Source organism: Danio aesculapii, chromosome 15, assembly GCF_903798145.1.
Source record: "Danio aesculapii chromosome 15, fDanAes4.1, whole genome shotgun sequence".
Classification (NCBI taxonomy): domain Eukaryota; kingdom Metazoa; phylum Chordata; class Actinopteri; order Cypriniformes; family Danionidae; genus Danio; species Danio aesculapii.
Window position 1 is genome coordinate 20967237 of NC_079449.1, and position 17000 is coordinate 20984236.

General features: G+C 37.2%; 1 protein-coding gene across 2 annotated transcripts in view; it reads left to right on the plus strand.

The window, feature by feature from the left end:
• Window positions 1-17000, plus strand: part of lhx1a (LIM homeobox 1a) — a 73272-nt gene that overhangs the window by 53932 nt on the left and 2340 nt on the right. Inside the window, exons 1-4 of one of the 2 annotated variants that reach the window (XM_056474379.1) lie at window positions 11172-12023; window positions 13331-13554; window positions 14137-14414; window positions 16183-16348. In XM_056474379.1, the coding sequence (XP_056330354.1) occupies window positions 11854-12023; window positions 13331-13554; window positions 14137-14414; window positions 16183-16348 (838 nt within the window). In that variant the 5' untranslated portion in view covers window positions 11172-11853. Of the gene's footprint in view, window positions 1-11171; window positions 12024-13330; window positions 13555-14136; window positions 14415-16182; window positions 16349-17000 lie in introns of those variants that run through there. The other variant, XM_056474380.1, reaches the window with a different exon arrangement.

The window sequence follows — 17000 nt, forward strand, 5'->3', positions numbered from 1 at the left end:
ATTGTAAACCATAGCAGGACTGTTGTTACTGTATTTGCCCAGTAAACTGGATTGAGCTTGATTAATTGAACCTCTGCCTTTTGTCTGTATCTATCTGCAACAGATATATAGTTATCTAGAAATGGAGTGTGTAGGTGAGATTTAGGTTCATGCTAATGCATACACTTGCTGGTTGGTCTAATCGGCATTTTGTGAGGCCGGTCAGGAAGCCGGAGAGAGACACTGAACCTGTGATGCTCTGATAGGGGATTCCTGTAGGCCTGATTAGATCTAGGGCACATTGGTCTTCCAGTGACAAATATTACATGAGGCCTGGGTTCCAGCAGCATTTGTGTATTAATTCCCACCCACAGCCTGAGGAGAAAACATACATATTAAAGAGCTGGGAACTTTTACACCACTGGATCAGTCAATAAGATACCATGTACTCTGAGGATCTGAAGTATACAGCTCTACAAGGCAAATGGGAAAATGCTGGGCTAGGCTGATTTTTTTCTTCATAATTAAAAGTGCAATAAATGAATCTTGTTTTATCATGTAAATTAAAAAATCTCATTAAAAAAATAATAATAATAATAATAATAATAAATAAATAAATAAAAATATATATATAACAAAACCTTTCTGTTAAATTTTTTTAAAATAAAACACTAAATATGGGTTTGGTGGTTTAGGAGGACACAAATGTTTGTAGTTACATAGGTATTACCTGGGTATTAAAATGTTGATGTGATATAAGACGACATCTCTGAGTCCTCATAATTCAAAACCATGCTTATTGGTCACAGGATTGGCCACAGGATTCCTGTAAGCGTTAGGTTAGTAAGTATTAAATAATTTAATAAGTTGTGTAGAGTATAAAGTATTTGTAGAGAATAAAATACATTATGCTAATGGAGAGTTCTCAAACAAGTGTGCACATGCATGCACATGCATGTGTGAGTGATGCTCCACATCTATGAAGAATTATTTCTTATTTTATGTGTATTAACGTTGGATGAAATGTAGGTACAGCTTCATCTATGAGGAGGCTTCCTCTGCAGTCTGTTCAGACACACTGTGATTAGGATGCCTTAAGGTGTGTGATCTTTTAGATGGTATTTTCAAACCAAGGTCTGTTCCAGCGGTCCCTGCCATCTGGACCCGGCAAGCCCGCAAACAGGTCAAGGTGGGTGCCATTCCCATGGCCCTGACTGCCTGTCACTTTGCCAGTGTGCTAATTTACAGCCAGCAACCCCCTCTATCCTGTCCTGCCTTGCCAGCCAGCAACTCAAGGGTGTGAAGATGCCAACAGCATGCTCTGCTGAAGACAAATCAGTCTCAGTCCCTCATAAAACACCCAGAGGTCATGACCTCTTCACCTTTTCAACCCATTGTTCCCCATCCTTCAGCCCTGCCTCCCGCCATGCTTACCTGATGGCCCACTCAGGCACAAACACACGAATGGAAAAACAACTCAAACAAGGTAACAGTCTCATCTGAGCTCACCGTGCAGAGAAAACTATTTGCATGCCCACCCTCTGTTTCAACTCTCGAGACACAGCAGGGGGAATATGAAAGTCTGTAGTCTGTGAGTAAAGCAGCTGAGATATCTCAACACACGTGCAGTGAGGAACTGCTGGAGAACAGTGGAGCAGCACCTCATTCAACTAATGGCCCTGCAACAACAGGGGGTCCAGCAGCAAAAATAGGTTTGTCTGGCATTTGGCATTCTAACCGGTTTCTTCACCATTTGTTGCCTGAAAATGAGCATATTTTTCTTTTCGGTGTTTTTTCCCACTTGTATGAGAAGTTTTCTCCCTTGCAGGTAATTTTTTGGAACATCAAATGTGTACTGAACTATTTTTGAGTCTTGAATCAACTAGGAATGGTTTAAATGTCACCATTCTCTTAATCAGTAAATCAGTCCACTCTATACTTTTTAGAAATGTTTATTTTGAGATCAGAACTTTTGAATGTTTAATTCAGTGTGCTCCACTAAACATAAAAGATATTATAGCATTGAGGGTTCTGTGGAGATCCTTTAAAACTATCGAATCTTTCAGTTCCATGCAGGGTTCTTTATAGTGGAAAAAGACTTTTTAGATTTATAAAAGCTGTTAACACTAAGAAAAACAGTCAGGGAACCAAAAGATTTTATTCTATGGCATCACTACAAAACCCTCATTTTGAATCCTATGTGTTTATAAGTGTGCAAGCCATTTCTTTGTAATTGCAAAATTTACCAGCAGTTTCCAACAAAATCTCTTGGCAGTTCATAAGTATGATTTGCTTATACCTTATTGATGTATAGGTATGAGGTTAGAGGCAAGCTGCACATTTTTCAAATAAGATTATAATATGAATTATCAATTCACCTCCACCTAAAACAGTGACATAAAACATTTTCCCCATGGAATCAGGTTGTCAATTTCTGAATAAGAATTGTATTTGAATATTTTATATGTTTTTAATGATTTTTTGTCTGTGTATAGTTTGTTGTATACCAGTAGTTCTCAGCCTTTTTGTAGTCCCAAAGAGTTTTTGGTCACTCTTAACATGGTAGAAAACAAATGCACTGTCAATATGACTTTTGCCGCAATATAGTTGTCATAGCAGATAGGTTTAGGTACGGTTAGGATTAGATATAATGTAGTTTGTAATGTAGTCAGAATAAGACATTAATATGTGTTTTATGTACTAATAAACAGACAATATGTAAGCTGACAAGCAACTAGTTAAAGGGCACATAGGTTACCCCTTTTTTCATTTTTAATAAAAATGTCTTTTGTGTCCCCAGAATGTGTCTGTAAAGTTTCAGCTCAAAACACCCATCAGATTATTTATTATAGCTGTTTGACGTGTCTGTATTATAGCTGGGAAAAGGTTGTTGCTGTTTTTTTGCACTGGGCCTTTAAGGCTAGTCCTCCCCGCCCACCGTTCCCACGTGCCTGTCAGCAACATGCCCCAATCGCCGCCCTCGGCTGCCTCAGAAAGCAGATCTCACGTAACGTTTGTGAGAAATACTACAGTAAGAACTTTACCAATCAGTATTTGATGCATTTTTTTGTGGAGTTGCAACAATGAGTCACACACAATGTCATTACAAAGTTCACGCACACACACACAGCAAGGACAAACACAGTTCAGACACACACACACACACACACACATAGCGCAGACACACACACAGAGAGACAGCGCGTTAAGTTTTGCACTCGTTTTGCACGCAGATGTGACATGATACTGGTAATCTCCACTGCTGTATAGATATCGGTTATGTTAATGTACAAAATAAATCTGATTTAACGTCCACCAACCGGGATTGAAGCGTCTTCCTTTATAATTTTTCTGACACGCGGCTGTGCTGATAAAGTAAAGCTTAGCTAAATCGCTGTAATTCATTACACAAATGCACTGTTTTTAAATATTTTAAACTTGTAAAACTCACTCTTGATCATTTGATGATGATTGATGATCCTAGCGAACTGAACAGACCTTTTATTTCCAGTTGCTTTGTGCTAGTCCTGTCTTGTTGATATGATTATATGCGTTACTACGGAGACATGTTAATGCATGCATCTGTCAATCAATATTGGTAGGCGGGGGGACCGCACTCCTACGTAAAGTTGCGGTCGATCTGAAAACCGCTCCAATTGGTCCACCGTTTTTATGTTATTAAATTTGAAAAAAAAGACTGAGTGTGTTTATTTCACCCCAATATGACAGTTTATACACTATACTTACACTCATTTCTGTCCAAACAGCTTGAAAAGATTTTTTCACCATAGGTGCCCTTTAAAATAAGAATTGGTTTTCATACTAGAAGTGTTACCCTTCTTTTCCTATTTTGAGTTATTGAAAAAGTGTTAAAGATAAGGATTTTTATATTACTTTTATTTTGAACTTGGTACAACTAATAAAATGTATACGAAATACACCTGTAGTTTTATAAACGTTTATTGATTTACATCATTTTAGAGGCACAACTATGAAAATTACACCTTTTTAAATTAGGCTACCTTTAGGGTAGAGGTCAAGATTGTTGTTGACGGAGTGAATCAGCAGTAGAATATGAAATGTATCTATTTTTACTTGTTTTACTTGGTTGGGAAGCAGTGCTTCATAAAGTATCAAAGCTGGGATATCTAACAATCCAGAAAGCTGGATTTGCAGCTCCTTGTTAAGGTGAATATTTGTAGAAGTGTAGATGGACATAGAAATGATGGTGGATGTATCACAAGCTGAATGTTTGTGACTGATATAGCCACAGCCAATGGAGATAATCTACCCCCTGAAATAAACTGTCCCATTAAAATAAAATGTTGCCCATATAACGAATTGAAAACGCTTGTTTGCATCCTGCATAATTTGGAGGGGATCCCAAACAGGATAAGAGGTTGGTGCAAAATAAGATTATTGGCTGTGAATTTTATAATTTATTCCCCACCAAGCATCCCGAACAAAACTCAAAACATGCTCATTATTTATATTCAGGTCCTAGCCATAAATTACTTTATATTTCTATATAAAACCACCCTTGCTGTGGCGGTAATGACTAAGAGTGAGGAAATTTGGGGTATGGCAAGGAATCCCTTTATAAATCTCCTTAACTATTACTATAACTATCAGTTGCCGTATGGGTTTAAAAAATGGGTTTTAAAAATGGCACTGTAGGCACATGTATCTGGACTAGTCGAGAACATCACGTATTTATATGCTCGTGCTCAGTCGCGCGCACGGCTTTCACCGGCCTTAAATCCCGACAGCGCCTGCTGACGTGAGGCATGCTGGGGTGAGTGCGTTTTGCCTATGCATTAGCCATTCATTTCGTCTGTCTGACACCTCTCCAACATAAAACCGTACGGCGGAGGTAAAATATCTCTCTCCTGGCGAAAATAAAGCTTTGTCTCCCTCCTGATCTATAGGATATAAAATAAAGCCATGGCTTTGATGGTGGCTTTACCTTATGCAGGGCTTGCTTTTTGTGCACACAAAGGCAATGAAGATGAATGAGGAGGGATTGCCGAGGCCTTGTCTCCCGTGGTCCTTTAGGATCACCCCCCTTTTCGTGTGTTCACTCTAGACTCATGGAGAAGTTAGTCAGGCAGCTTTATTATTGATCCGAGGCAGTCGATTGCCATGAGAAGGGATGTGTCCAGTCTGTTCATATTTCTAAACTTGGGATTACATCGATTAACCTCGTTTACATTTTTGTCGTTGTGGAGAGTATGGTATTTATGATAATTATGATTTCAGGTTATTTTATATCCAAGTTCAGTTTTTTTAAGTTTACATGGATGTTAGTTTGACTGGGTTACCCGAAGCCATAAAGCGTTAAGGTTTTGATCGTTTCCCCTAAACAGCATCATCTAGTTAGCATGTGAATACCTTCTGTGATTAACTGGCGCTTTAGACAACGCGCAGATCCACATACGTTTATAATAGGGATTTTTTTCCATTTTCTGTCATTGTTAATCAGAGGCAATGAACACTTAAACATATAAACTTGTTGGACGCCATTGTAAGTACTTCTGTGTGCATCTGTTTGGTGAATAAATGTAGATGAATTATCCACATCGGGTGCACTCACAATACATTTATTTTGCGTCAATTACTTTTTAACATTACCTTGCGTAGCCTATGCTATTTCTTATCAAAGCCTTTTAATTGATTTCTTGTATACTGAGAAATAATTTTGGTTCTGTTAGGGACTAAAATATTTTCAAGTTTTAATGCACGGTCAATTTTATATTGAGCATATTTGTGGTCATTGTTACAGATAAGGTTATAATAAAACTAGCTATTTAAGGGCCAATAAGGTAGTTAAGGTGATCTTGAGTTTGTTAGAAGGTTAGAAGCCAACTCATTTTATCACGCAACAATTGAGTAATAATTTTAATTCATCGTTTTAAAAAAATCAGTTATTCAAAGTTTATTATCTGTGTATAGCCAGTATTTCATGTGACAAGCTATATTGAACAGACTGGCTTATTTTAGTCGAAAAATACCAAACAAATTCAATTCGAATGCTTTAATTCAGCCCCAAGCTGTTGATATCAGCAGCAGACAGGACTGTTCTCGTACATGTTCTCGGAGCTTCAGTGTAGAAATCTGCTGCTGTTTAGTAGCTATCTGCTGGTTTTCAGCCCAGCAGCCCGTCCCCCGAGCATTGCCCACTGCGCGATAATATCTCAAAGGGAGTGGTTATCACCACACATTATATTATAATCATTAGTGATCCTGGCCCTTTCACCCGCACTGCAGAATAAGCGCTGGGAACCATTAATCTAAACTAGAGCGACCACTCTCAAAGACTGCTCGTTTCCATTCCTGCCCAGCGGGGAATAATATAATAATTTCTTGTTACTGCTCTTTGGTTGGCTGTCTCTAATGAGATAATGACGTAGGTTTTCTGATGGGTTTTGTTTGTTTAGCTTAGCTGTAAGAACGGTTATTTTTAAACAAGATAATATAGATTTACTACTTAAGATTAAAGCTAATTTTAATAGGCATAACACCACAATCTACATATAGGCTATATTAGGCTACTTTACCGTATATATTCACAACGGTTCTGTTATTAAATGGCTAAGACTTAGCGGTCTGGTTAGAATTTAAATAAAAAAAGACTTTTAATCCTTGGTCTTGAATGCAAGGCCTAAGCGGTCTTCGTGTCTGTGTTTGATTATCGGGTTTAGGGAGAAATAACAGCTGTTCCAGTGATGGGACTACGAGATCTATAACCTCAATCGAATTTTCCCCTGCCTGTCTACGGCAGAGTTGGAAAGTCAGGAAAATGTTTATGTAGAGTTGTTGGTCAATAGTGAAGTTATTGGATCATGCTTGCTTTTTATGCTCAGAGGAGCATCTCATTTGACGTGGTCACTGTTTCTCTGATGGACTGATAATTATTCACTTTATTTACCCGTCAACAGTTCTAAAATCGCTAAGCTCGACTGGGATTTAGAGTTAATATTTTTTGGGGGTTGGAGACTGCTGTAAGGAATATAATTGCAGAGGTCTTGCTTCAGTCGTCCCTGACCCCTAATCGGTTTTGACATGCTGTGGGTCCGGGTTTGGTCGCTGCACAGCACCTCGCTGCACTGCAGAGACGAAAAGATTGACACAACGCGGTCCTGGAGCGCCACACGCCTATTTTCCACACTGCGAAAATAAAGACATTCTCTTGAAAGCAAAGCAAGACACATGCTTCATTGCAGTCATATTTAAATTACCCCCCACCCTTACCACACACACGCGTGCGCCCACACCACTTGGTTGAGGTATGGATATGGTCCTGACTGCACAGAATAGGGCAATGTATACTGCCATGTCAAGCCTTTTGATCTGTTATTGATTTGAATAAACGGCTTTAACCTATTTATATTAAGAAGTTCTAAAAGAAAAAAGGAAGAATTTGTAAAAAAATCTAATAATACAACAACATTCCATTATATTTTTTAAAGTACTGCCCGAAAAGTAAACAGTTTAATCACAGATACTGGAGATCTTTATTATATCTTTAAGATGTTCATTTGTCACACGCACACACGCACGCACACACACACACACACACACACACACACACACACACACACATATATATATATATATATATATATATATATATATATATATATATATATATATATATATATATATATATATATATATATATATATAACATACACAAATTTACAGATAATGTGTGTGTCATAAGATTATTATAACACATACCTATGATTTCCCTATATCTAATGTATCTGCCTGCACTTCATTTTGTTTTCTCGCAAACCTATGCAATACCTTGCACGATTTTTGAAACTACACTACTGAAAGGCATTCCAAATATCATGAATATAACGCATAAACAAACAGGCAGCGGTGCAGAGCGATATGGAGAGTGGCCCGAGGCACAAAGCCCCCCTTTACTCGGGCTCCTGGTCGTCCCGGTGCACCAGCTGATCAAAGCCCGAGTAAGGGGTAATATTTCTCACTTTATTACCGGAGTCACAGCATGTCTGTACGGCCAGCCGATCACACACTGCTCTGCCCACACTAGCTCAGTTAATGTATCGTATAGGATGACTATAGCGCGTAAAAATACACCAACAGAGAAAATACTTACTCTTTTGATAATATAATAATGCATTTACTTTAAGATGACGCGTTTATATTGAATTTAATTGCTTCATGGTTTATTCGAAAGTTTAATTTTAAAACGATTTATTACGACTTAAAACTTCTGCACATCAACAGTTAAACGAATGAAATTAAAAAAATAAAATCTAAAATTTAACAAGTTATTAAATCTGCTTAAAAATGATTAATTCTATATTATGTTTAAAAACTATTTTACTTTATATATATATTTATATTTATGTTAGATGCAGGTTATAGAATTGTTAATGTGCTGAATTCATTAATCATAAGTGAACAGCAGATGCAGTCTACATGCTGAAATAAGCGTAATCTCTTGAATATGTTGCTATGTCTAGAGTTTGTGGTGATACAAATTTATAACTTTTTTGCATACCACCAGGGTAACAATAACAGGTTTATTTACCCTTGCATTTTTCGATTAGCTTCTTCGAAATAGATTCCTCGCGACGAGCATGCGTAATGCAGCGCGTGTAGTTTGACAGGCATTGCTCTTCCAGTTGTGAGAATTTTTCGATCGATAGCTCCCTCTAGCACTGCCCCATCTCCAAACTCGTTTTTTTTTTTTTTTTTTGGTCAGTAGACTTTATTACGATGCCACTAATTTATTCACATCGTAGATGAGTCAGCATGTTCGATTAACAATCTGCCAAATAACATTTTTATTTAATCATAATATTTTTCCCGCATAAATAAAACTTTCCGGCAGACATGAAATATGGTGGTTAGATTGTTTCCGAAGTTCTATAAGTGGAGGCAGATAAAATCAACTGTTGGTGTTTCGGTGAACGGGTGAAAACAAATAAAATTTTTATTTCAGGTTAGGTTACACGAATTAAACACACAAAGAATTTTTATGAATTTAAGAATTAAAACTATTTGCACAATTTTAAAACTATTAACATATCAAAAACAACGTGTGAATACTAGCCTATTATTATCAACATTGGTAAGATATATTTTATTCAAAAAATTAAATTAAATTAAATTAAATTAAATAGGCTCAGTTTTCCACCATCTGTGAAAGTGTACACCGAATTATGGCCGAAATGAACAGAAATAGGTCGGTGTACAAAATTAATCATAAAAATACCCGAAAATTTTGCCAATTTAGCAAACGATTATTGCTGACTGTTTTTTGTTACTGAAATATCCGAAATATCTAGTCCAGTGGATTTCCAAAAGAGAAGAAAAGAGTAGTTCAAAAGAGAGAAAGGGAGGGGTGGTGACCGCATAGGCTACTGCAAAAGATGGAGTGTGTTCATCTTTTATCTGTTATTCTTCATGAAACAACACATGTCATCCAAGGGTCCCACAGTCAAAAGAGGAGCACTCCCTGGACGCTCATCGGCAGCTGTTTCTGTGTGTTGTGTAAGGCCTTTTGCTGCCATGGCGTGGACCAGACTCGATCATTCCGTTTTACATGAGAAGTGGCCCATATGCACAAAGTTGCGTGGTATTGATTCCAGATTCCAGACTGGAACGTTTGCACAATTTACGCTGACAGAATGTAAATATCTGAGATTGTGTGTGTGTGTGTGTGTGTGTGTGTGTGTGTGTGTGTGTGTGTGTGTGTGTGTGTGTGTGAGAGAGAGAGAGAGAGAGAGAGAGAGAGAATTGGAATGACTGAGTCTGTATATGGCGGTATGGTGTCAGTGTCACATGAAGAAAATATTACCAGAGTTTTGAAATAAAATTAGAATTTGACGTGTCTTTTAATGATGTTGAATTTTTACAATGGTACAGATAATCGCTGTAAACATCGGATAAGGTTAATGTGCACACAGTAAAACAAAAAACAAAAAACATTCCATATAAATAAATAATTATTATACAGAAATAAATCAACGTATTTAGAACATATATTACACATTTCAATCAAATAAAACAGTCGAAACACATAAATGCTATCAAGAGAATTATTGAAGATTATCCTAGAAAATAATTCACCTGGAATCCACACAACCTGAAATTGGTCTAAACGTAATAGCACTGCTCCCGATTATTTATTTGTAATCAGATGTAAATATTAGCTACAAATAGTTTAAGGACGCGACGTATATTGCTTAAAATCAGAAGAACGGACTTAACAGATCTACTAATAACACCACAAGGTGTTTGGGCCATTAGAGGCTGCTGAGGTGATTTAACATCCTGTAAAGTTTAGAGCCATCCTGTCTTTCACTTTTTCTCTTTTAACAAAGGACCAAAGGAAGATGTAGTTCTTAAGAGTCTTATCGTTGATTGAATGAACTCGTTTAAAGGTTAAACCAATTGTCTGCGTAAAATTCCTTAAACGGAATAGCTTTAAAGGGTAGTTTTAGAGCTGTGTGAAACAACATTTTCAAACGTCAGTGTTAGAAAAGAGGTTATAAATTTCGTGTCGGCGAACTTTTTTTCGCTATAGACACGAATGTATGATTCGTCATTAGGACATAGGCTACTTCAGGAAGTTTTTAGGATGCATTCTATCAGTTTTTTGATGGTTGCATCCCAAATACATTTAAAAACTACGATAAATTATGCGATATAAAATTAAAAGGATAAAAATGCATATTCCAGAACAATTATCCTTAAGCATCCTTTATTTAATTTAAAATAAATATATAAACAACGCAATTAGTTCTAAACAGTTTGCACAATATGACTTATCTCAAATATCTTAAAGCACCTGACACATGTACCAATAAACAATGCGTAAATTATCAGACATGTACCTTATCAAATCCTTCTCTCGTTCCTCGGATCCACGAGAATGGAAGATTATTGCAAAATGACGAGGAAAAATAAATAAAACGCTCTGTTTTCTGGTTCTCCACATTAACTGAGATATGACAGTTTCTGGGATTTTTGACAATTGGTGTCTTCTGTTCCCTATAAATAGCGCAGAGTGTGCCGGTAAAGCGGTGAGGGGATAGCTAATGGTTACTTGAACGGAAAGCCGCTGATTGGCTTCGCCCCGGAGTGACGTCAGGAGGCTGTGAATAAGGCTGGCTCGTGTGCTTTCAGGAACATGCAGAACACCGGAGGCTGTTCGGGGATCGTCATCATCAGTCCTACAACGAGATGTCACGCGCATTCTGTTCACACTAGCATCTTTCACCTCTTCTGTCTTACCGAGGAAACGGCACACGTTACAGAAGGAGACGCACTTTTCGAAGCGTTTTGTCGTTGCATCTTTCAGAGGGACGTAAACAGTGGATACGTGGACATGGTAAAGTGCACTCTAGGCTCGCATGTCTCGGTTGCATTAAATCCTGGCTTGTGAAAGACTTTTAATGCACATCCTCACCAATGCTTCACCTTGTTAACAACGGCGACGTGCTTTTCACGCAATGATGTGCTTGCCTTTGTAGCCAACGAACAGTTGGTGTTTTGAAAGATCTCTCTATGCTGGCTTCATTTATGCACCTCAAAATTTGGGAAGGAAGAGGACGAGAAACAATGACTGACTACTGAAGCACTACCTCATGATAAAATATTTTATCGTCTTCATTTTGGACCCCTACAGGTCCACCCACAAACACAGAAGTGGTGAATATATTTAAAACTTCTTCATCTTTTCCTTTCAACCCTGTTCGCAAAGACTGACTTGGATCATCCTTCAGCGTTACCACACTTTTCCTCCTCTCTTTTAAAAGAGAGGAATCAGGAGCAGAGCCTCAGGTTGTGGACACCACGGCAGTAACTGTGGGAGCACATCCAAAGACGATGGTCCACTGTGCGGGCTGCGAGAGGCCTATATTGGACAGGTTTCTCCTTAATGTTCTGGACAGAGCATGGCACATCAAGTGCGTACAGTGCTGCGAGTGCAAATGTAACCTAACAGAGAAATGCTTCTCTCGAGAAGGAAAACTATATTGCAAAAACGACTTCTTTAGGTAAGTTCTTTGCGTTAGTTAATTCGACCATTTTACTTGTGACGTGGACCCATTTTTGTGATAAATGGATAAATGTGTAGCTATTATGTAGGCCCACTTCAGAAAATCTGGAACAGATGTCTACCATAATAATAAATATATTGTACCAACAACACCAAGATACATGTACAACCCGTTGTTTTGTATCTATGGTATATATATGAAACATTTCTACAGAGAAAATATATAATTTATCGTTAATATATGACGAATAAATAAATCTAGAAGACACACAGAATTATTTCATTTTAAAATTACACTTTTGCATTTTAATAAGGTTTCACAATTTGTCTTAAAACAGCATCACTTTAAATTGTGAAATCGCATATTTTAAAGTCACTCAAAAATATCTACATTGGATGAAATTTCTCCAGCGATTCAACAGCTTTACACTGTGCTTTGCATGATTTCATTAGATTTAGGACTTACATTCACACTAACATGAAGTGTGATCCTAAGTACTGTCAACAAGACCGACTTGTTTGATTCTTTGATTAGGACGCCCATTAATTAAATGCTTGTTAATTTGAATTGTTATGCAAAATGACGAGCAGATACACTAATAGTCTGTGTACTCGTCCACAGCAAGGGTTTTAAGGAAATCACACTTTGTTTACAACGAATGGCAGCCAGGGAAGCCGCAGGGATCAATGCTTTGCCAGGGTAGTTGAAAGTGTAACGCGGCCCAGTGGCAGGCTGTCTGCACAACGCCGAGTGTGTTTGCAGTGGTTCGAGTTAAGATGTGATAAGTGGATTTGAATAATAAACGACTCTGAGATGGAAACCCTCAGACAATGTAATCACAGACTCAGAATCAACAATCTGCACAGAGAGCCACAATACACATTATTGGTCATAATTAAGTGGTGAGTATTTACTGCAATGGTGTTTGGATTGGAAGAATGAAGATGCTACGGGTGATTATTAATTATGCTGAAATGCACATTAAGAAAAAGCACAATAAACATTAATATAATTTTTCTTTAGGCCTACAGTGGGAAAAAGTACATGCTAATACATATATAAATATTATTTTGTTTGCACATTTTAAAATGCTGTAACCAATAACAATTAAACGGGTAAATATTTTTCCCTAAAATAGCCACGATGGTAATACTTAACATTTAGGAGCATTCGATTTTTGTATGAACCTAAATAAGTGTGATGTTATTCAAGAAGTCTTGCCTGAGCTTATGCAGATAATTTCCTATTTTTTCCGTTTTACTGTTGTATATTGACCTTTTTTTCTTGGTCTGTCCATTTTACAGGCGCTTTGGAACAAAATGCGCGGGTTGTGCTCAGGGGATCTCGCCGAATGACTTGGTCCGGAGGGCACGGAGCAAAGTGTTTCATCTGAACTGCTTCACATGCATGATGTGTAACAAGCAGCTGTCCACAGGAGAGGAATTGTACATCATAGACGAAAATAAATTTGTCTGTAAAGACGATTATTTAAGCAACACGAACGGAAAAGACTCAAATCTCCTATCAGGTGAGAAAATGATGCTAGAATTGAAAAGATGTATTGCACGCTGCAAGCCGGTTTATTTCCCCCACAGATTATTATGCTATTGATTAAATATTTAAATTAGCGATTCATATTTTGTTCTAAAACGTTTTCTTAAACAATAAAGACGAATATTGTTCAGAATATGGCTGTAGATTGAAGTGTTTTATTTTCTTAAATAGTAGCTTAAACCTTTAGATGGGGCACGACCATCTAAGCATTCTTGCTTAGAAAATTTTCTTCCAATTTCCATGTGAAATTAATTGCCTTAAATTAGTGGCCAATCGCAATGTTGGCAAGTTTATTTACTAATATTATTTTCACTGTCGTAGACTAGTGCATCGTGACACTTCTATTGTAAATACCAGTATTTGTTCTTTCTTTGTATATTAATTTCTTCTTTTATTCTATCGAAATTTGTTTTTGTGATTTTTTTTTTTTTCATAGTGATTATTTATTTTTTTGTTTTACATTCCATTGTTTAGTGTTTAGCGCTTCTCAGGTCACCAAGTCTAATTCAGATTTTTTTCGACTCCTTTTTCCGATGGCCCTTCTTTACCTATTCAGTTACAGCTTGCAGTGATCCTAGTTTATCGCCAGATTCTCAAGACCAGCTACAGGACGATGTCAAGGATGCGGAAATCGCTAATTTATCGGACAAAGAAACGGGTAACAATGAAAATGATGACCAGAACCTCGGAGGCAAACGGAGAGGACCGCGTACCACTATTAAAGCAAAGCAACTGGAGACACTGAAAGCGGCATTCGCGGCGACCCCCAAACCAACCAGACACATCAGGGAGCAACTGGCGCAGGAGACGGGACTCAACATGCGAGTTATTCAGGTAAAATTGCACATTATTGCAGAAAATTGATGTGTGTATTATTAATTACATTAATGTTTTGGTCCTAATAATTGCAAGGACCAAAACGTTAAAACAGGACTGTCGATATTGATATTTGAAGAATATTATAGCAAATAGCATGCGATTCTTAAGCATCCTTGTGGTATAAATTCCTCTCTTTTGAAATAGTGAAAAGCACACGCGCACCTTCATTGTGCTTCTCCTTGCCAATCCTCGAGGCAAGACCATTTGAATTAAAATGAGGACACTTTTTTTGCTGGCACCTGTAAATATTTGGACGTAACATTTATATGCTTAGCCTTTTTATACTTGACTCGAGAGATGGAGAGGCACGCCAGCTGGCATCAGACTGGTGAGAACGATGGGAGTCTTGGCAATGCAGCGCCATCACGTTTTGCGACCACATTTAGACATGCTGTGACGGTTCTCAGTCAAGTGGAAACGCAGAAATCTGTCCCTGTGTCTGTCAAAGTACCTCATACTAGGTGGTTTTCTGTGAGAAATTGAGAATCGATCTTTGCTTTTTTGTCGAGTGAACGAGGGAACAATGCAGAGTCCAAGCGCGGCGCGCAGTGCATTGGTGAACGCGCGCTCTCATTTACTCACGCCGCAATATGGGATTTGTCAGCATCGTTTTAAAGACCCTCATCTTGGTCATTTTTACGGCGATCCGATAAGAACACAGATAAAGCATCATCAGCATCATCGTCGTTAAAAGCCCCGTAATAGATGCGGGGATAATGCTTTAAAATCAGACTGAACATCATAAGATCAAGTGCAGGGAAAGGGTTGAGATTAATAGAGTGGCGAGGTTGGATATTTAAGACCGTCGGAGTAAACTATAATTAGCAAGAGGAATTCAAGGGTGGATATATAGATTACGAAATAATAACTGCACTAGAGCCGGTTAATATATCGGTAACCACCCTCCTATTAAGTATTAATTAGAGATTTGAAGTCCCCGCTGCTGCCCCCTCAGTCGGAGTAAATGGAGGGTTAAAAGATCATTAAAGTGAGGTTAGATCCGACTCTCTAACAGTGACGATAATTACGAGTAATCGTATCACTACAATACGAATGTATTCATTCACTTCACAGGCCTACCTCAGTAGACTGTGAAGACAGCTTTGGACCAATAAAAAATGTTAAACCTGACATGTAAACATTAGGCCATAGTGTCAGACACTTAGATTTGCACGACTGGTAGAGTCTATTTATTTTACAGTCTCTGCAAAATAAATTACATGATTAATTGCTGCCTTACATTGGAAGTCAAAATTATGCACAATGTAAAGCCTACAGGTATTTATATTTTCGACCACTTTGAGTGACTAATAACAAGTAAAATCGAGCTCTGAATACTCGTAAAACCACGTAAAATGGCAGACGTTGTTATAATGTTATTAAATAATACTGAAAATAAAATGAATCAATCACATTAATTTTACGCCAATATAGGGTCGCTAATAACGATGTTTTTTATTATTATTTATTTGTTTATTTATTTATCTACTTGATGATAATATGATTTCCCTCTCATAATTTTTATGTATTTATATTTCTAGACACTGAGTCGTAATGAATTAATACCACTAATTATTTCCGTAAATCTGCTCCTTGTTATTGTTTTTACCATTGGAATTAATTATTGCAATGTTTATCCCTTTGTCACTGTTCTATGAAGTGTTACCGATTTTACTGCAAATTATTAATATGATTTTCACTGCTATTTGTCTATGTGCATTAGGTATGGTTTCAGAACCGGCGGTCCAAAGAACGGCGTATGAAACAGCTGAGCGCGCTCGGCGCCAGGAGACACGCGTTCTTCCGGAGTCCGAGAAGAATGCGAACGCTTGTGGACAGACTCGAGCCTGGAGAATTAATTCCAAACGGCCCGTTTTCATACTATGGAGGTGAGATATAGCAAATGGCGGATTGCACATTTATTAATCTCAAATCTTTGTTTGAAATATGTCTTATACTCGCGCTTAGAGCTCCGCCTCAGAAGTGAAAATGATGGATTTACCCGACAAATATATGTTTCAGAAATTGTTATTTGTCTATTAGATTGTGTTGTTCGTTTAAAATTTTATAAATTTACTTTTGTAATTAGATTTGTGCATCCTGGTTTTGAAAAAGAAACTACTGGCTTATTGGCTGTGCTTTATACGTAAATGCTCAGATATTGTACCAGCTGTTTAATATTTGTTGTGTTGCTCTTTGAACAACTTTTTGAAAGCTTCTTAAACGATTTTGTCGATATACTTATTTTTTTAAACTACAATTGCATGAATGTTTTGAAAATGTATCTATAGGTGTCGTTTTAATACTATTTCGATTTAATATATCACATGTTTATTACATGTATTTTCAAAAATAGATTATTCTTACGGGGCAAGTTGGCATACAAAATATCTATTACATAAATCTGTAAAGCATTGGCATTGAGTGTACTTGAAGATTAATTTCAAAACAAAACCCAACATAAAACCCTTTTAAATTAAGATGTGTGTATATATATATATATATATATATATATATATATATATATATATATATATATAT